This window comes from Accipiter gentilis, chromosome 5 (assembly GCF_929443795.1).
Source record: "Accipiter gentilis chromosome 5, bAccGen1.1, whole genome shotgun sequence".
In the NCBI taxonomy this organism is placed as follows: Eukaryota; Metazoa; Chordata; class Aves; order Accipitriformes; family Accipitridae; genus Astur; species Astur gentilis.
This window is the reverse complement of record NC_064884.1, coordinates 20444311-20472096: the sequence shown is the minus strand read 5'-3', so window position 1 is coordinate 20472096 and position 27786 is coordinate 20444311. Positions and strand designations below refer to the sequence as shown.

The window sequence follows — 27786 nt, the reverse complement described above, 5'->3', positions numbered from 1 at the left end:
CTTTAGGCTCATCGTGCCTCTCTTACAGAACATAAACCTTTATGGTACTGGCATTTTGTATGTGCCAATGGCAAAATTGCGCTGAGTGTCCACCAGCATTTTTTGAGGGTAGTAATTGCAGGGATTAATTCTGGTGCTGTTTCCTAATAGACTTGCTGGATGCAAAGCTTTATATTTGAATTGGCTGCAAGAAGGCTGTATTGTGTACTGTATATAATAATACATTGTACCCTAGGTACTCTTTATAAACAGAGGCAGCAAGAAAAAAAAAACAAGTGAAAAACCAAGTAGCTATGAATCATCACTTTTACAGCAGGGATCCTGTTGTCCTACCGGAACAGGAACAGGTTAGGAGAGAAGATAACATTTTGCAGCAGATAAAGCACTGATCTTAACAGCTCCTAAATGAAAAGGACTTTTTGTTCATTATATATATTGTAATTTCACATTTGGGTGCTGTGTCTGCCAGTTGTTTCAGCGTTCCGGGCTTTGGTACATAGTTTGCGACAGAGTGTTTCTTTTAAACTCCAGGCGTTCCTGTAGCGAGAGTTAACATCAGCTTCATTTACTTGTATGTATTTGTGAAAGTACTTACGTGAAGATCACAAATATGCGCAGTGCAGCTATCTAGTTCTGCAAGTTTAATCCGAGTCCCAGAAAGTTTCATTGTGGCCTATGCAAATGTATTTACATAGGAATGGCTCTTGGGTCCTTTAAAGAAGGCAACAAAGTTGGAAGACTGAGGCCAACAAATAAATGAAAGTTTCTCTAAATCCATTGGATAATAGAGGCAGTGTTAAGGCTAACCACAGTGTTGAACTAAACAGAGGGATTACTCCCGGGTTTTGCATCAGTTGTTTTCTGCCGGGTGGCCTCACTTGTCAAAAAAAAAAAAAAAAGTTTAACAGGGGAACATTCACATGGCACATTGAGAAAAGAAGTATGCTTAATTCCATCAAAGCTCAGAAATCAGTCATTAATTTATTCTAACCTCCAATTGTTGGTCATTTGTGAAACATCTGGCCTTTAAGTCATAGGAACCTAAACATAAGTACAATGTGAGTTCTTCTGAAGGTGGGAGTTGGGTGTAGCAGGGGTGCTGTGTTAGCATGCATACGTGAGCATGGGCATACGTATATGTGTATAGTGCATAGATTGCAACTGCCACTTAATTTTGGAGACTTTGAAACATATTAAAATGAATCCTTCAGTTAATTTACTCTCGAAATTAGATTATTGTTCATTTGCATCTTGGAAAAGTTCTGCCATTCAAGAGATTCTCTTTCTTCATGGTGAGTTAACAGATATTTAGCAATCTTGCAGCTTGCTAGTCAGAAGTAGTTTCTAATGAAGTTGAAATTTGAGATAGAAAATGTATAAAAGCTTTCAGGAAAGACATACCCTATTTTCCATATGGCTAAGTAATTGTTATGATATTTGTTTTAAAGCTGGACTTAGACACTCCTGACTGCCCTCTAATTTGATATGGCTGGTCCCGGCGATTCTTCTGGAGGAAACTTTCGTAGTAGAATGCAGTGAAGGAGATAAATAATTTTGCAGCTATAAGCACATTGCAAAGTATAGAAAATAATTCGGTCGCCTTTACTGTCATGCGGATAACAGTCTCCAGGTTATTTGCCTCTGCTGGGAGTTGGAACCTGAGTGAAAAGGAACTGAGTGATTAAAAGCAGATTTGAAATAAAGGTGGCATCTCAGAGCTGGCAAAATTCTGTCTTTTGTTAAGCTTAAAGTAACGCCTGGTATTTAATTCTCAGGGTTGGGGGGGTATGTTTTTAGTTGGGGAGGGAATATAGTTCTTCATGTATAGCTTAAACATTGCAACATCTCCTGTGCCAAAATTTCATGTATTTCACATGGCCGTAGAGTGAAATTAGATTTTAGATACAATGGAAAAATTTAGATCTGTCAATCCACACGGCTATGGGAGTATCTCAGAGCTTTCTGTCTTCAGGCACTTACCTGCTTGTACTTTGTTTTTTAAAGACCAGTATTTCCTCTTTGGGCTGACCGTTTGCTTTTCCTGATCATCAGAGGCTGGCTGCAGCTCTAAGCCTGTTTTGACAAACATAATGATGCTGTCCAAGCACATGACAAAAAGAAAGAATTTTGAAGGTTTTGTATAAAGCGGTTCTTTCTCTTAATATTTGTTTATCCTTTCCTCCTTGGTAAGTAAATAAATTTTTAATCCCCACTCCATTGTAAAATTTACTGTATCCAAATCTAAACCATTGTAACTGCTTTCAAGCTGGGTTTTGTCCTTTCCTACTAAAGGGATATCTGCAATTTTGGCAGCCTGACACACATTATATTAAAAAAATCCAGCAAGTAAGTTAGGGGTGACTTAATATATTTTGATTCTTAGCATTTACTTGTCCTTGCCATAGTGCGGCTAGAATTTAGCGACATGAATTTGAAGCATGTGGGAATCCATGGGCACTCACGTGTTGCATGGTGCGTGTATGCATGTGCACGTATGCACGACCCACCAACACAATACGTAAAAAGTCACGTTTCAACTTTGTTAAAGCCCTCATTTCTGAGGCACTGATGTCCAAAGTACTGGTAGGATAGTGGAGATGAGAGGGGAAAAAAAAAAATCTCTTTAAACAGCTTGTGAAATGTAATGTTTGAAATGGTTCTTTGAGAACGTGCAGATTATGGCTTGCGTAGTGACTCTTTCCAGCTCTCTGGGAAATGAGCTGTTGACATTCTTTTGGGTCATCATCTGAGATAGGAGGGCAACCACAAGGATTTAGCAGATAAATTCATCCAAAAAGACCTTTATCCATTTCACTGCAACTTGGAAACGTTCATGTTGAATAGCAGCATTAATGTAGCCCTTTTAGCCCTTCAAAGTGAGCCTTATGTTTAAAAAAAATTAAAAAAAAAAATAAATCAAATCACCAGAGTAATAACTTCTTTAGGTCTTCTAAGAGGTAATTCATTATTTACATAATTCTGGAGCATAAACCCGTATTTGCTTAGAGAGGCTCTGAAATAGAATTGGGGATCTTATACAGTGAAAGAGTCTCTTTTGAATTCTAATCAACTGGATCTGTCTCAAATTCATTTCTAGTTTATTGTAAACAGTGGAATTTAAATTAATTTCTTCTTATCTTGTCTTTTGAAGAAAACTAGCAACATGTTTAAAAGGTTTTACTTTTAAATACAGCTCAGAGTTGGTGGGGGTTTTTTAACTTTATAAACCAGGTGTTGGGCAGTATGGGTTTTGACAGCGAGACAACAATTATGCATTAGCATAGGTGATTATGAAATAAATAGGGAAAAAAAAGAAAAAACTTTTTGACTTGAACTCGAATGATACTATATAGGCTGAATGTGCAGGCAAGGTTCCCACAATGCACTGTGAAAACCTAGGCTAACAACCACCCTGCTGCGTTGAAAACCCCAAAAAAAGACAAAAGCACAATGAAATAGAAAGCTTACCACCGGTAGCTTTCAAAACGACAAACTAGGCAAACTATACATCTCCACCACTCCAATTTTGTCAGAATGCTAATGAGCTTGCTCTGATCTTTACTCGGCTTCCCGTGTTTTCTACATCTTCAAGGACCACATGGCGCTAGCAAAATAAAGACAACTAAATGAGAATTTCGAATGCTTTTTGTGTTAGGACCTGGTGCCTTTCAGTTGACGCACTCGTTGAATATTCTCAACTTAAAAGCGTACAACAGGGGGCTGGGTATGAACTTTTTAGCAGGGGGAAATTTGTACAAAAGTAAATGAGTGTGATGAGGAAAATATGAGAAAAATTTCTGATTAATTTCCACTCTATAATATCAATGACACCTTCAGCCCCTCTCATACTCCTCTAACAAGAGATGCTGATAAAAGATGAATGATTCTGTGTTGTTCACAGTGAATGTTTAGTGGTTTTTTAATAGCGGCATTCTACATAAAAGGCACCAGGAAGTACTCTGCATTAGCAGTTGAGATCAGTAGTTAATAGGATGATGTCTTTTAGCTTTTGTCACAAGATTATTAGAAAGGATGGGTTTCTGTTCTCATCCCGGCATACTTTGGAGTGCTTGTTGAGTACAAGTGCTAAAATACAGGTTTCTCGGTATTGTTTTGCATGCAAAGTAAAAGCTCTTTTAATGCAACACCTTTTACTATTTTTTACCAGGTGATTTTTGTCATTGATCTCTTATCTGCCCCCTTTAGCTGTATTAATCACTTAAAGTGGTCTGCTTCAAAATGGGGGCTTGATGATGTATATGTGTATAGATTCACTATCAAAAATAAATCCCTTATATGCTCTGCACCTTCACAAACCTGATTATTGAGCTGTATTTACCAGTCTGTATTATACCATCTTGAATGCTTCTTACTGGAGTTGTCCAGTCTGCAATACAAATTTGCACTGGAGGAGGGAGGAGGAGGCACCCTACTCCCTAAGCCAAGTTTTGTCTTTTAAAAACAATTAAATTCACAATTCTCTTTGGAATTCTCAAAAGTAAATGCAGGTTTATATTTACCAGCGTCAGGGCATGGGGAGGAAAATGATGAATGTTCAGTTTTGCCTGAGAGATGAACTCCATTTAGAAATTGTTTTTGTTACCGTCTTGAAGCTCACAAGCAGACAGTATGAAAAATACTGGTGTGTATACATAAGGAGAAAAAATTATCATGGTCTTGTCATATTTTCGTGTCTTACCTAAATCAGAAAGAATGAATTAATAAGACTGTAAGTTTTATAGTAGTTTACCAGCCTTGCTTTCCTACACTATTGTTTTGCTTAGCTCAGCATGATTAATCTCAGGTGAACTGAAAACTTGCCAAACCACGAGATGGTAGAGGGTTGTCCAACAATATTGTGAAAGGCAAAGATGCACATGCCGAAGCACGGCAAGAAAAAGGACAGTATAACAACAGCAGTTCTGGCAAGATAGAAAATTTAAAAGTATTGCTGAAAACAACATATTTACCATTTACCTTTTTTCATTTAACATAAGAAGTGAGTGAAAGTGTTTAAAAAAATTCTGAGTATGTGAATGATACTTATGTGACACTGGTTTGGGTTTTTGCTGGTGCCAGTTTATGAGCATTCCCTATTGGAATTACCGAACAATTAGGAGGCTAGAAGGATATTACTAATAGCAGTTTGTGTTGGACAGAAGAAAAGGTTTTTGACGCGAGCATAAGAGTTAGTGACTTTTATTGTAACATATTAACAGTTCACAAAGCTATGCATTGGTAGTTACTGCTTTTTTTGAAGCTAAGCAATATTATAAAGCACTTGGTGAGATGCTTCTCTCTCCAGTTCAGGAACATTAAGTTGCTGCCACAGTTATGGTAATGGGAGTTTTGGCAACTACCAAAAGCCTTCGTGAAAGATGTGCAATGACATTATGATCGAGATCTCACTTACAAGACAATAACTGTGCTTCTACATTGCATCCAAGTGTGACTTGACTGACCTGAAGCCTGCAGAGCTCTGTAGAAATGCCTGCTAGTACTGAATCCATGCAGTGCATAGCCATTCATTAAAATTTGTTAATGTAAATAAACTGGCACACTAGTAAGCTGTTTTTCTGACATGAGTCTTCAGGGTCCAGATCTTTCATACATGAATTTCTGCACAAGTATTAGTTTTGTAGTTGCCAGAATGATGCATTTTATAAGTGATTGAGAACTTCTTGAGTTCTTGAGGCTTGTCAACCTTTCTCCAGTTTTCCTTCTGTTATGTTGCCTCCACAGTCTCTTACTGACAAACTCTTTCCAGTCTCCATCTCCTCCCATTAGCAGCTCCTGTGAAGCAATCTTGACTTGCTTTTGGTAAAGGAAGACCATCTGGCCATACTTTTCCAAATACCCAGCATTTCTACAGCTGAGGAGCTCCCACAGAATGAACACACCATGCCAAACCCCGGACTTCACAGTTCTGACTCTCTAATTCAACACATTTTTCAGTCTTAGATCTGTGCATTGGTAGGCAGAAGTTCCCAGGAAGAGACCTCTCCAAGACCAGATGTAGGCAGCATACATGTTCAGCCTTCCCAGGCCAAGTTCATTAAAACATTAAAGGAGCTCAGCAGCAACAATGACCATATTTATTTTTTTCTCAAAGTAACACAGAATTGCCATTGGCTGGAAGGGCTGAAAAGTAAGTCAGCCTCCTCTCCATGCACTTCCCTGGCTTGTAGCCTCATCCTTGCCTTAAAAGAACCTGTTGACAAAGTGCTTGAAGCCAGCTTGAAGAAGAGAGGCCTAGTGCAGGGCTGCTTGTGTAGCAGGAGGCTACTCTGGGAGAGCCCTAGGCGCTGTGAATAGACTTGCGAGACTTCCGAAGTCTTGCAAGACCCAACAGACATTTGCTTCTTTTAACTGATTTCCATCTTTCTTTGTGGTATTGCAGTATAAATGCTCTTTCATGTGGTACGCATAGTCTTTGGCTTTATGCCTGGAAGTTAGCTTTCTGTACAATCAGTGCCTGCCTGTAAAGAGAAGACAAGGAGAAAGGCACATTGGTCACCCCAGGGCTCCCAGCCCACGATGCCACTGCAGTCTGCAGAAAGCCCTGTTATTTTTTCTTGGTTTTCTCCCATTTGCCACCTAAACCACCTTTTTTTGTCAAAACTGGAAACTGTGGGACCCCAGGACAGCTCAACCTAGCTGAACTTGCTCAGTTAGCCCTGGGAAGCTTTGGATCCCAGAAGTACAAACCTGCCAACTCCCAGTAAGAGTAGGCATCTTCGTTAACACCAATACAAGGTCACATTCATTGCCAACCATCATCTCACTTTAGGCAGTTGTTTGGGTTAGATTCAGCCCTGTCCATTAAAGAAGTAAATTTATACTGTCTACTGCCCCTTCCAGCTCCAGGAGAATATGTTCTGAAGGAAGTAAGGCAACATTTGGTAAAAATGGGATAATATGCTGCCTAGTAGAGCACAATCCAATGATTAAGTTTAACTGGCCTCTCACTTCAGAATCTTACCCAGCCATCACTTGCCAACTAAACAGGCAACTGATTTAAGGAGTAATTGTGAGCCATAGAGAAATTGCTATCACTCATAACAAAGCATCCAACTCTGCTTGTCAACCTGCAAATGAAATAGTTCATCTGCCAGATCATCATCCCCTTCTTGGTGGATTTCCAAGTGTGAACTACTGTTTTTTCTGTAACTTCAAAGCTTTGAGTGTATCAGTTAATGGGGCATGTTTCCTGTGCTGCAAGCAAAGGTCTGATATATACTTTCCCAAGCCTGTGGTTCTGAAGTTGTGCTATGTGAGAAGATTTGGCTACAAAGAATACCAGAGGGTGATAAAGGACAAGTGTTGGTTCTGCTCAGTGCTAGGATCCCTCCAGACACTGTCCTCAAGGCAGGAAACATCACTTTCTTATAGGAGTCTCTCCAGATATTTCAGTTGAATCTTGCCTCTTGTTGTCTGAATTTTGGGCCACAAACTATGTGTTTTCTTGGTCTGGATTGATGGTCCCACATTTAAAATACATTTGTAATCTTTATCAAGCCCAGGCATTCCGTTTCTGTTGATTTTCTTTTATTTTCTAGTGGCCGCTGTATTGACTCTCCATGTAGAGAAAATCAGCAATCTTTCAGGCAATTCATCGTTTGTGGAAGTTTTGGTCCTGTGATAATTTTAGGTTGCCAAGACTACAGGCCACAGCTGTTTGTCTTCTTGTGAGCCAGTCCCACTCCAGGTAGAATAAATCCTCGCACGTGCTGAGATGTGGTCAGAACCCTGACCTGTTTACAAAGCTCTCGAAATTTTAAATAGCCTCTCTGATTTATTATGTTTCAGAAACCAAAGAAATTACAAGTTTTCTGCTTTGATATTAAGCTAATTTGATGTGTGCTTGTGATAAAGGCATTCCCTTGGCGGCGGCTCTGTTTTGTTAGGGTCACAGTACTTTGGGGGGCTGAAATAAAGTCAGACAATGCACTGCAATGTAACTCTGCCTGGCAGATTCTTGGCAGTTGTTACCTACCTTTATGAGACTCCATTGTGTGGACATCAATGTCACCTTCTGAACTGCTCTCAGACAGCAAGTTAGTGGCCGTGAATTTGCCTTTCTAATGTTCCTTAGGCATTTTCCCATCCAGTTCAGAAAATTGTGCTGGGGCTTCATCTGCAAGCTAGTTCTTCTACAGTGTCATCTAAACAACAGTCCCATCCTGTTTATTTCTTGGTGGCTATTCTTGTTCATTTTCAGTGATTTTTAATAACTGAGGAGGTCCTCGTTCAGTGAAAGCAAGAAGTATTTTTGGAGAAAGCTGGGCATGGTAGTCTGAAATGGGAGGCTTGAAGCTCAAGGTGGAGCAGCCCAACCATTCATGCTGCGGGATGCTTACTGCAGGCTCCATTTTGACATTGAGAACTTTGAAGAATTATTTCAACCAAAATTCTGAGCTTTTCCACAAAAGGTGGTCCTCTGAAAGCAGAGGAGGGTGATTTTTCAGAAAATAGGTGTCTTTTGGGATGCATTACTTTCACTCAGTGAAAAATAATGGATCACTAGGCATTTAAAAATCTTCACCATATATTTCAGTTGTGTCAGATGCATTTTGCGGTAGGTCTCATGTAACTCTCCTTTACAAAGAATATCTGTTGTGAATATAGGTTTTTCTGCTTAAGTATTTGTTAAATTCAGTAACTCGCATTAAAAACAAGAGCTCGTCTCCGCATAAATTTTTCACGGTGAGCGAGATGAGAAGACTATTAAAATCAGTGGGAAGTCCACCATTGACGTCGAAGGGTTCGAGACCTTCCATCAGCCTTTGTTTAGCAATGTGAGGTTGGTCAGCTAAAACACCAGGCGTTGTTTCTCGTCCCTTCCTGTGTTTCCTTTCCGTAAATCTGTAATTGCCGCAATGGATCAGCCCCATGCTCTGGTCCAGAACACTGTCCTGTAGAGGGACAGGTATGGATTGTACCCAGGCAGGGACAAGAAACTCTGCAAGGGCCAGTTACAGGCTAACCTGGCCCCAAGGAACATTTCATTTAACCTCTAAAAATTAAAGGTTAGCTCATGTCCTAAAGCAGGAGGATCCAGTTCCTACCTTCCATGTTTTTTTGTTTGTTTGTTTGAATATTTATTGCTACAGCTTTGCCTTTCTATATTCAACATTCAACCTGGTTTTAATTCTTGCTGAGCTCTTAGCTTCAACATTGCCTCGTGGCGACAAGTTCTACTGGTAAATGATGAGGCTTTGAGGAAAGACCATTCTTTTTATCGGTTTTAAACACACCACCTTCAATTCCAGCGAATTTCCCCAGGTTCTTATGAGACAAGATGAGACACATCCTAGAACTATTCTTGATTTGCTATTCATGTTCTCCTTCAGGTAAACAACCCAATCTGTCCGCTCTCTCCTAATACAGAAACTCGTAAAAACTCATCCCCATGATTGGGTGAATGCAGCTGGTTGTTTTTTTCAGCAGGCAAATAAAGGCAGCAGGGTACATTTTCAAAATACCTTCCCATTGAATTTGTGGAATTTGCTGGTGTTTGGACGGTTCTCGATGGTCATCTAGCATCTCTCAACTAACAAATAGCCCACAAAGAGGAGCAGAGCGAAGTTGGCCAGTTTTTGTCATTATTCGCCCCGCTCTAGTTCACATGCGCTGGCATTCTCCTGCTGGCCTCTTCACCCAAGTGTGTTGAGTGAAGAAAGCTTCTTCTATTCTATTTTAAAACTGTGTGTAAACATCAGCAAATGGGTGAAGAATGGGCTCTGTCTTAAGTAGGTTGTTTTTCATGTAGTTCTGTTGAGGTAAATGGGGAGACATGAGGACGTTTCTGTGTTTAACCATGACACCATGGCACACACACTATACACAGTGCAAATAAAATTTAAAAACAATTACCGCTTAAGACGGCATACAAAGTGATTTCAGTAAACCTGTTATTTCTTGCCAGATTGAATGGGCTGGTTTGGGATGCTGATAGAAACCCTTCATAATTTATCTTCCGCGTGTTGTAATTCATTTTTGCACAACAGTTAAATATGTTTACATTTAAGGATTTTTAAAAAAATATTAATCTATTGGCTTATCTTGACAGATTTACGGTGGTATAAAGTGTGGAGGAGTTACTGTGTTTATCCGTTTACAGTGTAAACTAATCTTGTCCCTGCATGTTGCTGCTTTTTCTTCCTTTTAAGCAGTATTCAGAGTGTTTTGTAGCACTTTCTTCTCTGTTTTCTTAGCAATGTACAGGTTTACTATGTTAATCCATATTGGGTTTATCTAATGACTAGCTGCCCAAACGGCTTAAAAATAATGGGTCTAATGGCACATATACGTACTGATAGCTGGCTGAACATAAGGGATGGGTTTGGAAGTATTTTTAGCAGGAAAGGAAAAAAAAAAGAATTATTTTTTTTCAAATCGATTCAGAAGAGACCTTTGTCTCTTATTTAAATATTTAACAAATAATTAGCTTACAGTGTAGACAAAAATCCATTTGTAAATCCTGAAGAATGTGAAGGAAAAGGTATTTTTAAAAGACTGCCTGGAAGCTGTACAACGTTAAAATAAGCTAGTCGCTTACATTGTTCTCAAAAAATGGTAACATATAAACATGCTTGTAATTCTTGAACATTGTAGATGAAAATTGGCTCCACTTGGTTTTGAGTAACAGTCAGGAAAATGATATTTGAATACATGTGATGAACCACAGGAAAAAAGAAAGCAGTTCGGGGTGGGGTTTGTAGGGTTTTTTTGTTATCATTAAAATTCTGGCTATCATTATTTTGGCTATCATTAAAATTTGTCCCAGTAAGGGACAAAATCACCAAACTTTATGCTGCAGCCTTGATTGAATCCTGCACAGGAGCTATTACAGTGCAGAAGCACAACTCAGAAGTCAGTAGGAGTTTCTCGTATCTGAGGGCAGAATTTAGCGTCTTGTGCTATTCCAGGCTTGGTGTTGGGCTCATTCCTAATCATTGAGGAGGGTTCTGGTAGATGTCAAGTGAAGAGAAGAATAGAGCATGCATCCTTCACCACTCAAGCCAGACAATGAAATTAGAAAATGGCACTGAGAGTTGCTGTGAGAGAATTCCCTTGGATTCCTAGAAGAAGAATGAAAGAAGAATGTATTGATTTAAAAAAAAAAAGAAAACAAAAAATAAAAAAGAAAGCAGAAAGGAAGGGGGGGGGGGGGGATAAATTAGAGAAACCTTGCCAGAATTATCCTCAGAACCTGTCTAATAATAAAGCCCAACATTAAAAGCTGTATTGTCTTTTTACATAAAGGCGCGTGTACTTACTGTTTCATCTTAGTTTCTGGTTCTGCATTTTTTAAATATCTTACCAAGCATTTTGCATGCATATGATGTTTGCAGCACTACACGCTCTTATTTGAAGACTGTTTTCAGAAGTCATTATTGAACTATAGGATAAAAAGGTATAACCATAATTATGTGTTAAAGAGAATAAATATGTTCTGCTAGATAGTTAACCAGGTGAGGTTAAACAAGATAAGATGAATTCTGGTCTTTTTAGAAAACTGACAGTCTTCATTTTCAGCTACAATGTAAAGTGCTTTATCCTGAGATTAGGTATTGTGGCAGAAGCTAAAACTGCCTTTTTCCCCTAACCGTGCCAGAATACAACCTCCTTTTCTTTTTGCGCTAACAAGACTGCTTTACCACCACAGCCCACTCTAAGTAATTAAATCAATCCTTTGTACTTACCGTATTCTCCTCTAGTGACGGTACTAGATCTGATTATATGCTTCATGCATATTCAAAGTACGGCACTGACAGCTCTTTAATGAGCTCTTACTTAATCAGTACGAACAATGTTCATCTTGTTCTTTTTTTCCTCATACATTAGAGCTAGGAACAGTTGGGCAAAAAATGAAACATCCAGCATTCATTTGAAAAATATATTGTACTTTGAAAAGTGTCTAAGCTGGGGAAGTTGCATTCTGCCCTTTAAAAGTCTGATGGACAAATTGGATTACTAGTATTGGATTAAATAACAAATGGTTAGAGGAGAAATGAGAAAAGCTCGCTGTGATCACAGGCTTTAATATTTTTTGTTACTTATAAAGCTGAAGGGGTCTTTAACCAGTTATTAAAGTCAGGATTAATTTGTAATGGTCCAACTTACTAGCTTTAAAAGGGTTTTGTTGTTGTTGTTGTTGTTGTTGTTTTTTATTGAAAACAATAGTGTAATGCATGTATTATGGAAAAAAATTTAAGTTTAAGATCTGTGGGCTATTTATAGATTTTCATCATCTTGTACTGGCTCAGATAAGGGGTTTGCATGTGTGGGATCGATTTGTTCTCAAACATTTTTTTCGCTTCATTTAAATAATCTGTACAGTATTTTTTTTCCCCAAGAACAACACAGATATTTTCCCAATTTTAATTTTCAAGCATTTGTAGCAAGCCAATTAAATACTTGTTTTACACTTGGAAAGTGGAAACAAAAACAATCCCAGCAGCTGCAGCAGGGTTTTACAGAATGAAACTGTGTTGAAGAAAAGCTTTTTCTTATTTTTTTTATTTAGAAATTGTAAATGTGAGGTTAGCTTGCAATATCACTGCAGTAACAACACTCAGTTTTTCTTTGTTGAAAGTGTTTCGTGTGTATCTTTCCACTGAGGAAAAAAAAAAAAAGAAAAAAAAAGTAATGTGCTAGTGCCACTGTATGTGCTGAAAAGAGTTATTTAAATTTTTTATATATGGCAGTTCATCTTTATTTTGCTTGCCTGGGAACAATCTGTTTCAGCTCCGTGCTCAAGAATTTAAAAGCTGACGGTCAACAAATACAATATCAGCATCGACTGCTATTAATATTGCACACATGTGTCATTTCACTGATCAAAAAGGCCTTCGCCAGGGTACAATTGGCCTTTTTCCAAATTGCAAGCTTTTTCTCAGCTTTTTTCTTTTTTACTCTTTCTTCTTTTGTTGCTGCCCGGGGATTTGTGCCTATCGCAGCTGATATCACATGACCGGTGTCAGGGCATCACATGGGTCCAAAGCGAATACAAAAACAGATTAAAAATTCTGTAAAAACAATCAAGACTTTGTTAACTCACTTTTAAACCAGCATATTCTATGGATATTGCATGTGCTTTGGATGTCAGCATGGAAATATCAAAATAGACACCTGTTCAGATCTTAACTCGGCAGCTCCAAGCTTTACCTAGATCTTTTCTCGTTATGTGTTGTAGTTAACTTTATTTAGGAGGAATGCATTAATAGAAAGAAGTTCTTACCCTGAGATTGCATGGCATGAAATTCAAGTTCAGGTCCATCACTGACTCAAACTCCTTTGAAACATTTCTGTCTCCCATTTCTTTTTCAAGGCTTGCAAAATGAAATGCAGCAAGAGCTTGCATTTATTTAGCCAGAGATCCAAGACCACACCAAAACCAACAAATTTAGTGTCATAAATTGATGAAAATGTTACTATAGCCACGTATGTCTGGTGGTGAGAACCTTTCTTTACCAGCAGTGTGGCAATCTCATGTATCACAGAATAGACTGGTCATTTTGCAAGGATAAAAAAACCAATCTAGCTCCTTTTTCTTGCCCTCTCTCCTAAATAAATTTCAGCTACTTGGTGCATTTCAACAAAAGGTTGCTAATATTATGATGTACTTCTAAAAGCAGACCCTATTAGATGGACCCATACAGCAATGCCTTTGATCTGTAACTTAACAGCAAAGTATACCTGTAAATTTTAATCCTCTTTGGGGGAGTGCTGAACTGCTGAATAGTATTGTAAATGCTATGGTGTATATTTTCTGCACAAAACCAGAAGTGGAGGTCTTGGGGGAGAGCATTTCTACTTGACAAATTTCTTCGTCATCACTCCATCATCCAGGAGCTGGACCTTGCTGCTTCTGCTTGGAGAAGGGCTGCAGGGTCATCCCCACTTTAGGGTGCTCTGCACTTCACGTCTTGCTGCTAGCAAATTGTTTAACCTAAAAGCATCCTTCTGAGGAGCAGTTTCATCAACCAGGAGCTTCCCAGGGTGATAAGTGGGTATGGGGGGATGTCTCACATCAGAAAGAAGAGCATGTCAAATTGTGTAACTTTTACTTACTGTGTGGGTCCATCAGCTCCACCCCAAGCTGGCCCGCTTCCCTGTTCATCTCTTTTCCTTCCCTTGTGTGGATGCATCAAGCCCACAGGTCAATGGTGGGGGGGAATCAAACAGTTTGGAGAAGGCTGGTGACCTTCCGTTTCACGCAGCAGGGTCATAGCTGGGTAAGGAGGTGGCTCTCCATGCAGATTGGGGTGTGAACATGTCCATGGTAGTCACGTGCATGCAAGCATTGCAAATGCTGCCATCTAGAAATTGAAAGCTTTCTTCTAGAGCAAAACAGTATTTCTTCTGGTGTCTCTCCAGCTTCTGCTGCTGGAAGTTGCTTCTCTGCAACTAGGGATCCTGTGGTTTCAGTTAGTAAGATAGCTTCCCCAAGTGTACAGCACCTTGCATCAGAGATTTCAAACACCTTGACAAACATCAGAGAATTAACTTTTAGCACCCTTGCAAGATCGGTATGGGTGATTATCCTCATATTACACACAAGGTGCTTAAACTCAGACATCTGCCCCCAGTCTCCCGGTGAAGCAGTGTTGAAGCTAGGAGAAGTACTCAGAAGACCCAGTTCATGGTCCTTTGCGACTGTTCCGGGTTTCTTCCAAGATTAATTTTAACTGTAAGAAATGTGTGAGTTGCTTAATTCAGTGAGGACCACATAGTCCTTGCTTCTCAGCTCAACTTGAGAGATGAGAATAGCAGGTCACCACAAAGGTGCAGTCTCCATAAAGAGCTTTGATGAGGTTTCTCCTTGTACCCAAGTTCAGAGAGAATGAAATTTGGCTTAGCGATTCTGGTACATGGAAAGGACAGTCAGGAGCCTTCTGAATACTCGTCTGCCTTTCCACCACATGGCTTGATGGTGCAGAGGTGGTAACACAGCGTCTTACAGAGTCTGGTGGAGCATAGCACTGCCTGCAGGTGGGCTGTGGAGGATCCTGATTCTGCCTGGGAGGCAATGATGGACATTGGCTGGGGAAAGGGGTGCTAGTCCATGCATATACACATGGGGACCCTTGGGCACTTGGACTCCAAATGATTTCTATTTGTGCCGATGCTCCCTTTGATTGTGGGTTGAGGAGAGGAGCAGCTCTTTCCACTCATCGTCTGGAAGAGTGGCCATAAGCGCAGAGAAGCTGAGCAGGTGCCCATGCCTTGGCCAGGGGTTCAGGATTACCATCTCTGCTGCAGCTACTTTGATCCCTACCGTGTCATCCTGACTGCACTGTGTTTGCATGGGTGGAGTGGATCTTGCCCACAAGGATTGTTTTTGAGTTTGGAAGCTTGTGATGACCAGATGTCTTTTAGCAGCAAGGTGTTTTTCATTGGGAACATGGCAACAATATAGTTCTTCCAGGAGAATTTAAAAGATACAGTATTTATAAGGTGTTTATTTAGGTCGGGGTATCAGCATGATAAAGAACACTAAAATGTATGCTGAAGAATGGCTGCTTTCAAAGATTTATTGATGAAGCAAGGATTGGGCAGCAGGACTTGTAGTCATACAGTATTTTTACCATTTGAGAGTACACCTTGTAATGCTCAATGATATTGGAGACCAATACTCCAAAACATGAAATTAAATATGTAGCTGACTTTGTGAAATGCCACATAAGTAATGAAATTCTTTTGATTGCAGGAAGAAACACAGAAGAAGAAGAAGCTATGATGCAGGAATGGTTCATGCTGGTTAATAAGAAGAATGCCTTAATAAGACGAATGAACCAGCTTTCTCTTCTGTAAGTATGGATGGACACATGTATTTACAAAAGGATGATTTACTGGAATATGTACCCATCAGATAGACGCAAAGCTTTTTTGCTCTCTTCCCATTAGATTTCAGAAATATTCCCTCAAAAGTGAGTAGCGTGGATGCTTTGTGGAACACATTGAGTAACTTGTTTTTCTCATATTTCAGACTTGAAAATGAGAAGTGTGCAATGACACAAGATTAGCCAGAGCTGTGAAAAAAAAAAAATAATTAAAGAAATATTAAGCACAGTTAAAAAAATAATTAAAGAAATATTAAGCACAGCTACGTTTTCAAAGGCCCAACAGTGGAATAAAATTATAGTTTAGAAATGCACAAATAGATTTGGATTGTGCCTCAGATGTGACAGGTGAAGACTATTTGGAGAGAGAGCAAAATCTGAGTTGCTACCTGCTTTGTAGAAATCCTCAATCCCATTCGCTAGTTCAGCAGCACCAGACTGCTGAAAGGATGTTAGTGAATCAGTCACAGTGCGATGATACCACCGATACTGCAAAGTAAGGACAAATAAACTTTTTTCACTAGCACCGGCGAGGAAGGGAGAAGACGCTGCTCGTTTTTAGAGGCATTCTGCCCTCAGCGCTCCTTTTCCAGCTTCTTTCGGTTTGATTATATTTCTTTCAGTAATGCCACCTAGTGTAGATGCCTGCATACTTCCCTGGGAAGAGCCTGTGCTCACGAATTTCCTGCCGTGTCTGAACTTGAGAGAAGATTCTACCTTCAAAATACTAAGCTTTCTAATCCCGTGTCTAATTTTCATTATTCATTAGGGCAGAATGTATATAGGATAATACTTCCAGTGTCATATTATCTTGGTGAATAGGCTGATGCTGGAATTTGTTCATTAGATCCAGGGGAATGTTTTATACTTGGGACATTCCACAACAGCCGCTCCAAGGATGAATATGAAATAATTACGTCCTGTAGCACAATAGAGTTAAACTGACGGAATTAAAGCCGACATTATAGAAAATGAAAAGGCCCTGAATATGCCACCAGAGCAAGGTTTTAAGTTTGTGTATCATTTGTTTGGAGTAGCTTAAAGTTAAAGAGAAAAGTCAGTTATGAGTCCTAAAATCAATGTAAGTTAAAGGTTCTTTTAAGTGTTTAATGATTTAGTAATTAACATATTGATGAACTTTTGCAACTTGCCTAGGGAAAAAGAACATGACCTAGAAAGGCGCTACGAACTGCTGAACCGGGAGCTAAGAGCAATGCTTGCTATTGAAGGTAAGAACAATGCTGGGTACCGAGGGAAGGAAAGTGCTTGCTGCCCAAGGTGGCTACCTGAAAGTACCAAACATGGAGGCTTTTCTGAAGCTCAGTTAAGAATTAATGCTGATATTTACATCATTGTAAGTGATAGCACACAGCAAATACGCTGGATCCATGATCCCATTCTTAAGTTTTGTTCAGCGGGGGGGGGGGGGGGGGGGGGGCGTGAAGGAAGTCTAAGGTATGAGACAAAGAAACACAGTCTGTTTGGAATAAACTTTGAAAACTAAGTGATGAGGAAGTAAAGAATATTTGTCTGGGGTTTATTATTTTTTTGTTGCAGTAATGCTCTTCTGGCTTTCTGCGGCATCGTGCTGCTTTTGGTGCTGCAGAAAATGGAAGGGGTGACCCACAGAAGGGAGCCTCCTTCCTTTTAGTGTTTCAGACCTGTTTTACAACAGTATCTCACTGGGAAAAAAAGTCACATCGTTTTTGGTGGTAAAACACTACGTTTGCTAAGTAAATATTTCATTGCAAGCAACACCAGGATTAGCGCGATCCTTTGCACAGATTTTCTCCCTTCTCTGCAACTCTCCCGAGTTTAGTCACCTTACCTGAATGAAAACCCATAGGAAGATTGACATGTGGGATAAATGAAACAATTGCATCCTTTCCATAGGGCTTTCAAGTGAATTGTACAGTAATCCTGGGGATGATTCATAATAAAAAAAACAAACATCCAGATAGCTTAAACCATTGCTTGCATTATTTTCTTATTTAAATATCTTAAGTGTTTTCTAATGCTGCACCGCTTATACCTCTCAGTCACAAATGCTGTCTTATAGTTCAAAGATGTTTGCTTAAAAGGTAATCCTTTGGGCTCTGTAAAATGGACCTTTTGTCTAATCAATGCAAATTGATTTTGCTATTCTGTATTGACCTCTCAACCCTTTGACTGTCCATGGTAATTTCTTTCTTCACCTGATAAGGTACCTGATCCATAATAAATCAATTCTAATTAGTTTGGAGACTTCACTGGGAGCATAAGTTTGTAGGAAAAAAGCAGCAGGTTTCAGGTAGCTTTTTTATATCTCTCTGTCTGTGGTTGTATTTTTTGCATAAGACTACATTCACTATGTTCTTGGATGAACTTGAGTCATAAATAGATACACTGCTTTCTGCAAAGACAAGCCAGATTAGCTGGGAATCATACTAATGAAATATTTAAAACATAAAATACTCTAAAACCAGAGCGGAGATAAGAGATACTGGATTTAAATCCGAAATTTCAATGTTTAATTGCCTCATATATGTTTTACTGTCTTGGAATGTCCTAGCAGCAGCCTTTGAATGTCTAGCAGCCTATGCCGTTCACACATTGACTTGAACAAAAATCTGTCCTTTTTTAATTTCTTTTTGTGAGTTCAGAGAGGGATGCCAAAACCCAGCAAAGTCGTCTTTTTTTTCTCTTTTTTTTTTCTTTTTTTTTTTGTGTGCTACTGATGATATGGTAAACAGGGATTTAGGGAGAAAACAGAAGTGCTGGAGAATTTGGAGGGTTTGGGTTTTTTTTTATTTATACAACAAAGTCTGCATTTAGCATTTTAACCCTCAATAAAATTATTAGTCTGCTACAACGTTTAGCAGCTATCTGCTTTTAACTAAAAAACATATTAAAGGAGAAAGTCTCTCAAGAAAATGCCTGTGAAAACTCAAAATACATGTTTGTGACACCTAGCCTCTTGATGTGTGCGTCAGTGCTGTATCGCTTTCTGTATCTGACATGCGCTGGGGTGCAAAGATGCACTTTTGGGGAAGCACCGGTAAAGCCACACCATTTATAATATGATTTCCCCAAAGAAGCGTGGGCTGCCCAACCAGCCTGGTGCTGTCTGCTCCGAGGCCATTTAGCCGATTGCTAATAAGCGCTTGGGCTCCGTGAAAGAGTTGAAAAGGCAGATCTCACTTTTACCAGCATCAATTCCAAACTTGAAATATATGAGCAGGAAAATATATATATAACAGGATGGGACCGGTTTGTTTGTCTAAAAGAAAGGCAGAACACACCAACCCAAACTGGAACTTAAAAAAAAAAAAAAAAGTCTTTGAAAGGTGATAATTACTGTTTTGGTGAATTGCTCTAACTCTTCCACGCGTGACTGTGCTGTTTAAAAATCTATCAACCAATTTACTTAGCTAGTTGATGACAGAAAAAAAAAAAAGAGAGCCTTGCAAAAGGTAGCAGCCTGCTGATCGCAGATAAAAGCGGTTTATTGGCGGCCAGCCTGCCCTGCCTGCGCAGGCAGCGTGTGGGCAGCGCTGGTGTCTGGAGGTGCTGACCGTTATAATGTTCAGTGATGTGGAGACAGTGTCCTCTTAGCCAACCACTAAAATGGAGGCATATGCAGCTGAATAGCCTTTTGGAGTGTTCCGGCACTTCACGCGGAACACATGAATGACCAAGGGTGGTAAAAAAAGGCATACTCCCCCCCTCCCTGCCCCCGTTTAGCTGTAGAGATAAGAAAGAGAGCTGCCTTATTCCAGCTAGAAAGTGTTCCTCTTTCCACTGCCGAGACTGCTCCGACGGAGAAAGGCCTGAAATCCCTGCCTAATAGGCCAAAGAAAACACAGGTTACTGGGTTGGTTTTAACCGGCACATATGGGCAGGCATTTTGGCTGGCTCTTTGGGAGCTGGCCAGCTCATGTAAACAAGGTGCTGCGGTTCAGAGCCTGATTTTTACCACGTCTGCGGCCGAGTGGCGGGATGCCTTCCTTTCAGCTACCTTTCCTCTTGCTCCTTTCTTTTTTTTTTTTGCATTCGAGATTTAATGCCTCCTTAGAAAAGATAAGTTAATTTTTGCACACCTTGGGGTGGTGTGTTCATTTTCTGACCAAGAAATGGATCTTCTTTCGGATTTTGTACATCTTGATTTATTCTTGGCTTATAGTTTGAAGTGGGTGCTCTTCTAAAAGGATTTATGCATAGGTTCACTATTTTTGTAGTTATGGTTTATATGATAAGCTTTTTATATTTAAAATCAATATGTAATCCTGTGGAGGAGCTTATCCTCTAAAACCCCATTTGTAAATCTATTTTAGCTTTGTTACACCGCGCAGCCACAGTATTCCATAGATTGATTAGGTTCAGCAGCAGAATCCTATCAAATGGCCTGCTCTGATGATGATGCAAACTCTTTCAGGATTGCTAGTTGACTGGAACTAAAGATAAGACCTGACTGCAATCCCCCAATGTGCTCTTTACAAAACTAGTGTTAATTTTCATCAAAGTGCCGGGCTTATTTATTATAGTGGCGAGGTTGAAGGTTTTACTACGAGAACTTTCGACCATTTCTATTAAAGCATTTCTATGGGAACCATCCGCCTGTTTGCTCAAAGTAATTATCAGTTTGAGCAGTGGGGGAAAAAAAAAGACAATATGAAGTCAATGAAGATGAATAATTGAAAACATTTCTACTTTAACGTGAATTTAGCAAACTCTGTCATTTTAAACTGCCCGTTGTGAGCAGTGGCACGGGGGCTTTAGCTTTCAACACTTCTAGCTCATATACAGCCTTGGAGCTTAATCCTATTTTTGTCCAGAGTGTAGCTTTTATAACAGTATTATTCTGGAATCTTCAAATTAATCACAGCCCATATTGTAGCTTCCCAGAGCTGCAGTCAGCCTGGGTAACTATATGTGACAGGTGTTATAGGTAATCCTGGCTTAAAAGGCACAACAGGTAGGAATCCAACTTGAACACAGTTGCTTTTTTAAACATAGGGATGCTTCCCGAAACTGCTGCCCGGCAGTATTTTGCTGGATAAAACAAAATTGCAATGTAATCATATATAAAATGTTATTTAAATGCTTTGCGCCGTTCCTCTTTTAACCAATTGCTATTTGACTGTAGTTATTGGGGGGGGGGGAGGGGGGCGGGCAGTCAGACTCCTTTTCTAGGAAACAAAGTAAAAATGCAAGGGAATATTTCTGCCAGCAAGTTTTCCTGTGGTGTATTTCAAACACTAATAATAAGCAAATGCAGAAACAAACAAAAAAAACAACCAGTTTTGTTCCATGAAGTCCTAATATGATGTTATTTACTCCACAGGGCTATAAGATGGGGCAACAAAAAACATAGCTCTTCAAAAGGGACTTAACAGAGAAAAAGAGTAGTGAAGGACTGAGCAAAACCTGTACCGAAGTATTTTGACTGATGTTCGCTGTTTCAAAAACTAAAATTGCTGATGAAACTGGAGAACTAGGGGGTGAAGTAAAAACAAAAGAAGAAAAAGGCTTTAAAAATAAGAGTTTTTCAACTAAGTGAAAACCATCAAAATTGCAAAATTATTAAATCGAATCCACGTAGAGACGGGGGTTTTCAGGTCCCTTTTGATGTGCCCAGATGTGGTGGGGAGCCTGAGTAGCAGCACGATTATCAGCAGAAGCAGGGGGAAAGTTAACCTGAAAGTTGGGGGCCATGTCTGGGGAGAGCAAACACCCTTGAAATTCTCTGCCGTGTCTCTCTCCTCTTTTTCTGCCCAGCTCACCGCTGTTGCCCTTCGCAAGACGGTTTTGTCATGCTGAGATTGCATTGCGCATGCAGGGGCTTTATTTGCGTGGGTAAAACCCTCCAGTTTTGGGAAGCTCTGACTTGCAGAGGTGCAGAGCAGTGTGTTTTAAACGGGTCGAACAGAAGGAGCATTCCCCAAAAGGAGCGAAAGGGCAGGCAGCAGTGGAAATCAAGAGACCACCTTGAGAATTAGCACCTAAAAGGCTGCGACCCAAATTAAAGCAGCTTTGTCGCAGGAGAAATGGCTTAGATTACCAGTAATTTCAACTGGTAGCTTCAGTTCTAAGCTGTGTACACCTGGAAAATTATTTCCTTAGCAACGGTGGAGGGGAAGCAACACATTTCAAAAAGAAAAAAGAGGAACAAAAGGAAAGTGAAAAAGGAAGAGAAAGAGAAAAAGGAAAAGGAGAAAAAGAAAAACTCCTGGGAAGTTTCGGCAGTGCCCTGCCAGGCCGATGCAGCGGGAAGGGCTCTGGTGCCCCTGCACCGAATCCCTCCCCGCTTGCGAGACGCCGTTGCGTGTTCGCCTCTCACAAGTGTGCCTGCACACGCGTGTTGGCGTGGGTCTTCCCCGCGTGCGTGCAGACCAGTAACTCGCTCGTCGGCCCGTGTGCCCAAGCAGAAGGTGAGGGCGCGATAAAGGCGGTTACACATTCCTGCCTTTCTGCCGCTCTCCCAACCTTTATTGCATGATGATGCATCTAATTTTTAATTTGTAAATACAAGGCTGAATTCCCTCTAGCACCACTTGCTTTCATAAAGCTTCTGAGCAGTTTGCTGTCTTGAATAAATTTGGCTTTGGAGGGGGGTCAGGGGGATTTGAACCACTGCATTCTTGCGGGGTTTGTGAAGATTCACATGGTAACCGGTGGTGAGCATTGTTCGGATTATCTGAATAAGCACCAGCCATGTGAGTTTTAACATGATCGCCCAGGGCAATGGAGAGAGCAGGGAGAAAGCCAAAAGGACTGTACCCTCTCTCCCCTTCACCTTCGGGAAGCACGGCCGAGGAGGATGAGGAGGACACCGCCGGGCCGGTGGCGATGGCTTCTCCCGGTGGGGTTTGGTTTTGGGGTTGGGGGTTTTTTTTGGAGCCGGTGTCCTCTTTCCCTCCCGCTCCTCATTTGTCCTGCTACCTCCCTCATCATCTACTGCTCCTGCTTTTCATTGTTTACCTTCTTAATGAGGGAGGCGGGGAAGGCTGGGGCTTGACTGACAGCGCGACAAGCCCTTACGGTCTGGCTGGAGAGCCGGAGGCTGCGGGGCGGCCCCGGGGGGCTGCGGCGTGCGGGGCCGGGCCGGGCCGGGCCGGGCAAAATCCCCTTGGGAGAAGCGAGGCGGCTCCGTCCTCCGCCGCCTGCCAGCGCCGGCGGTGGCGGGGCCCCGCGATAGTATGTAGCAAGTGTATTTTTACTTCAAAGGGGAAAATGCTAATTGACTGATACCTGCTTTTAAAGTTACTGCGAAGCATATGGTGCCCAGTGTGAGATTCCTGCAGCTGCTAAGAGGGAGCGAGGAATTAGCAAAGAAGAGACGGGTTGCAGGGAACGGGACTTTCCTCCGGGGAGGGGAAACTCGGTAAATGTCCGTGCCTGTCCAGGAAACAGTCGTGGGGAAAAAAAACCAAACAAACAAAAAAAATACCAAAACCAAAAACAAACCACCACAAAACAAAAACCCCAAACGACCCCAAAGTCGCTGCTGAGCTCCCCCGAGCCAGGTGGGCAGGGAGGCAAAAGGCTGGCGGGCTGCGCTTGTCCCCACGGGAGCTCCCGCTAGGGAGAGCGGCAGTGGGCCGGGCCGGGGCCGGTGTCCCCACCGCCTCGGCCCGGGTCCTGGCGCGGCTGGCTGCGCCCCGGCGTCTCACCGCCGGTTTGGTTTTGTTTTTCTCTCGCAGACTGGCAGAAGACGGAGGCGCAGAAGAGGCGGGAGCAGCTTTTGCTGGACGAACTCGTTATTCTCGTTAACAAACGGGACGCGCTGGTCAGGGACCTGGACGCCCAGGAGAAGCAGTGAGTCTGGGCGAAGGGGCGGGGGGGATCCCCGCCGAGCCACCACGGCCCCCACGGAAAGTTTGGGCCAAGTCCGCAGGCGCCGTGGCCGTGGCCGGGGGAGAGCTCGGCACGGCCGCGGAGGAGAGCGGGGCAGGCGCGCATCCCGCGCAGTCTCTCACCGTGCCTCCCGCCGCCTCTTTCCGCAGGGCCGAGGAAGAGGACGAGCATTTGGAGAGGACCCTCGAGCAAAACAAAGGCAAGATGGCCAAGAAGGAAGAGAAATGCGTCCTCCAGTGAGCGGCCTTCCCGCGGCGGTGGTGAAATCGCAGCGCGGCTCTTTCTTATGTTTTTAAAATGCCGACGTGAGGACTGGAAAGAAAAAAAAAAAAAAAATGTTTTAAAAAAAATTTTAAACTTTTTTCCATTTTCTTAGGCCAGATCTAGGCTGCGCTGGGCCCCGCTCTGTTGTTTTTTAGTTTCCATTCCAGGAAACTTGCGTTGTACCATGGTTTCCTTGTGGGCTCAGCTCTCCTGCCGAAAGGGTTTGAAATGAAATCGCCGAGAGCCCGGGCATGCGGGTGATGCTGGAGATGTGCGGAAGGAGCAGAAGAAACAAAGTCTGTCCCGGTTTCTGTAGCTGGAGGAGGGCTGAGTTTTGAAATAAATAAGTTTTTGTCGTAATAGGATTAGAGAGGGGGATATTAGGAAAAAAAAATCATTGGGAATGGCTTCATCTAGTCCTGCCATATGTAATATTTAATAAGCTACCTACATTTTATACTTAGGTCAGATCCACCCCAGTTATTATTAAAAATGTGCTGTATTTACCAGTGTTTTATTTCGGCGGTTTTACATTTCCCCGGGAGCAGAGCTGAGCTGCTCTGGTTTACTCGGGGGGTTTCTCCCCCAGAGTGAGGGCAAAGCCCGGGGAGCGGCGCCCGGCCCGGGACAGCGCGGCCGTTCCCACCCGCGTCCCCCCGCGGGCCCGGGCCGCGCCGCCGCTCCGCGTTATTTATTGCGCCCGGGCCCCCCCCCCGCCCCGTCCGTGTGCCCCCACGCGTGTCCCGCTCTCGCATCGTCCCTTCGTGGAGCTCGTCTCGTTTATTTATTACAATACCGAGTCATATATAAGATTTTCAATAAAAGCCGAATCTTTCTTACCGTAACTGCCGCTTTCATCTTTACCTGAGAAACTCCCTCCCTCCCTCCTCCCTCCGCCGGCCGGGGAGGGGGCGCGGGGGCCGGGAAGGGCCCGACCCCGGGCCGGGGGGGGGGGTCGGTGGACAGCGGGGCTCGGCCGTCCCGGCCGCCGCCGCTTCGCCAACGCAACGAAACCCAGCAGAGGGAAAAGTTTTTCGTTTGTTTTTAATAAAACGCAAGTCGGGGAGGGGGAGGTAAAACTTTTCCTTGTGGGGCCGATGCCGCCCGCAGGCCGGCGTGGGAGGGTGCGCGCCCAAAGTCCCGCCGCGGCCGCAGCCGCGCAAGAAACGCGCCCGCGGGGAGCTGAGCGGGCGGCGGGGCCGGATGGAGCCCAAACCCCGCGGGGGCACGCGGCTGCCCTCCCGGGAGGGAACAACGCGCCCCCTCCCGCCATCGCCGGCGGCTCCGGCTGCAACTGCGACCTCCCGCTCCCACCGAAAAAAAAAATAGCATATCCCGGGTGGAGGGGGGAAGCGCCCGGCCTCGCGCGAGCGGCCGCCGGTGGCCGTGGGCTGTGCCGGCCCGGGGCCGGGGAGCCGGGGGCTGCCCCGGTGCTCACCGGTGGGTTTGGCCCGGCGCGAAGTTGGGGAGGATGAGCGCAGCGCCCCGCCGCCAGGAGGGCCGGAGCGGCCGGTGAGGCCGTGCCCCTCTGCCCTCTCCCAAAAACACCGGGGGGGTTGGGCGGGGAGAGACGCTCCGAGGGCGCCGCGGAGGGCGGTGTAGGCTGGGGATAGGAGAGGGCGGCAAAGCCCGCGGCGCTGCCTGCCCGGCCGGGCACCGACGGCTGCTGAGCCCCGAAGCCTGGGGCTGTCCCCGGAGGGCGAGGGGGGGCCGAGGGCGCGCATCCACCCTCCCGGGGGACCGGTGCTTTTCTGTCTTTTAATGCGAAAAAAGTAACTCAGACCCCGGGTAGCGGGAAAAAATAAGTGCGTGTTCGTGTATGTGTGTGCCCCCGCCTCCCGCCCGGGAACCGGCCGCTAGAGCCACCCCCACCTCCCCACCCCGTGCACGGCCCGAGCGGCCCGAGCTGCCCCTGCCCCTGCCCTTCCCTGCCGCCGGGGCCGGGGGGACGCGCAGCCCGACCCCCTGCCCGCCCGCAGCCCCCGCCCGGCCGCCGACCTTACCTGGGCGCAGCGGGGAGGGCGCAGGCTCCGTCTGGTGGAGGGGGGGGGGGGGGGGGGGTCGGAGAGAGCCGGGACCGTCACCTCGGGGGGGAGGCGAGCCCCGCGCCCGCCATGGCCGCAGCACCCGGCCGAGCCTGCGGGGAGACACCCGCAATTGGGGATTGGCAACCGCCGTGGTTGCGGGGGGGGGGGGGTTGGTTGGAGGGGGCTCAGATACCCCCCGGTGTGTGTGTGTCGGGGGGCAGCTCCCGGGGGGCGACTGTTGCCCGCCAGGACCGGGGCTGTCCTGGAGGGGCGAAGTGATGGGAAGGCGGCGCGGGGGAGAGCAGCCCGGCCCGGGAACTGCCCCGGCGGGACCGGGGCAAAACGGGGGCTGGAGGGGGGGGGGAAACTGCGCCCCCAAACCCTTCCTCCTCCCTCCTCCTCCTCCCTTTGCTTTTTTGTGAATGGGCCGCGGCGCCTTTGTTGCGGGGAGAAGTGCCCGTGTCGCTAACTTCTGTGGGCGAGCGGAGGAGCTTGAAAACCTTTTCTCTCCCTGCCTCGGCCCATCGTCTCCCTCTCGCCCGGATTAGAGGGTTCCCTCCTCGCCCGGGAAAAAGAGGGGAAAAGAAGAGAAAAAAAATAAAGGCGGAGGGGAAGGAAAACCGAGCTTTGGTCGGGGCCGGCGGGCAGCGCCTTTGAACATTAGCTCGCTTTCAGCTCCAGCTGCAATTAGAGGGAGTTGATTTGGGGAGACCAACAAAAGCCGCGCACCGGAGCCCTCGTTAGAGGTCCGGGGCCACTCCGCCGCCTGCGCGGCTGCCGCGCCCCGCTCCGCGCCCCCCCGCGCCCCGACCCCGCCGTTCCGCGCCCGCCCCGCGCCGCTTCGCGCCCGCCGCCGCTGCGGACAACGAGTCGGGCTGCGCGGAGCGGCGCGGAGCGGCGCGGCGTGGTGGGTCCCGTTCCCCCCAGCGCCCCCCGTCGCCCTTCTCCCCTGCCGCCCCCGCCCGCTCGCCCCCCGCGGCGCGGAGCAGCCCGTGACTTCAGGACACGCGGGGAAAGGTGCGGCCGCTGCTTTTTTATTATTATTTTAAAGCACAAAGTTTGGGCGAGCCTCCAGACACCGGAGGGGGGCCGGGAGCCCGCTCCCCCCGGCTCCCCCCCCCCGCCCCACCACACAGCCTTCCCCTCCAGGAGCGCCCTCCGCGCCGGCGCAGGCGGCTGCCGAAACTTTTCCGCGCTTCCCTCGGACGGCGGGGCCGCGGAACGGGGCAGGGGGCTGGCCTGGGGGGAGGGACGGGACGGGAAGGGACGGCAGAGCTGCGCGGGCGCGGAGCAGCTCCCCCCGCACAACTCCTCTGACGATTCCCACCCCTCCATCCCCCTCCGCGGAGGTTGCGCCGGGGGCCCTGCGCGCCCACCCCTCTCCCCCCACCCCCGACTCCGCCGGCCGGCTCTCCGCGCCGTCGGGGCCGGGTGCGCGGGGGAGCGCGGAGCGGCGCGGGGGGGGCGGGGGGGGTGGGGGGGCGCGGAGGGAGCCGGCGCCCTGCGCTGCCATTGCCCGGGCGGCTGTCAGTCAGGCGGGGAGCGGCTGGGGATTGGCGCCGGGCTGGTTACGCAGATGCTTTGCGCGCACATACAAGGGTAGGGCCGGGGGTAGGTGATCAATCCTCATCAGGGCCGCGGCTCCATCGCCCCGACAGCGCGGGCCGCCGGCAAGGTAACGCGGGGCGCCCCGACAAGTCGGGGCTGCGCGGCTCGGCTTCGGGCATCACCCCCCCTTCCTCCTTCCCCCCCCCGGCCCCCCTCCCCAGCCCGCCTCTCACCTGCCTGACCCCCCCCCCCGCCTGCCC

At 45.0% G+C, this 27786-nt stretch overlaps 1 protein-coding gene across 10 annotated transcripts in view; it reads left to right on the top strand.

Annotated features, from left to right (window-relative positions):
- The window catches only part of EHBP1 (EH domain binding protein 1), a 226635-nt gene extending 201983 nt beyond the window's left edge, over positions 1-24652 (top strand). For all 10 annotated transcript variants that reach the window (XM_049799736.1, XM_049799732.1, XM_049799731.1 and 7 more), the window contains 4 exons: positions 15719-15818; positions 17007-17080; positions 23534-23648; positions 23837-24652. In XM_049799736.1, coding sequence (XP_049655693.1) covers positions 15719-15818; positions 17007-17080; positions 23534-23648; positions 23837-23927 — 380 coding nt within the window. In that variant the 3' untranslated portion in view covers positions 23928-24652. The remainder of the gene's footprint in view (positions 1-15718; positions 15819-17006; positions 17081-23533; positions 23649-23836) is intronic.
- Positions 24653-27786: the final 3134 nt, after the last annotated feature.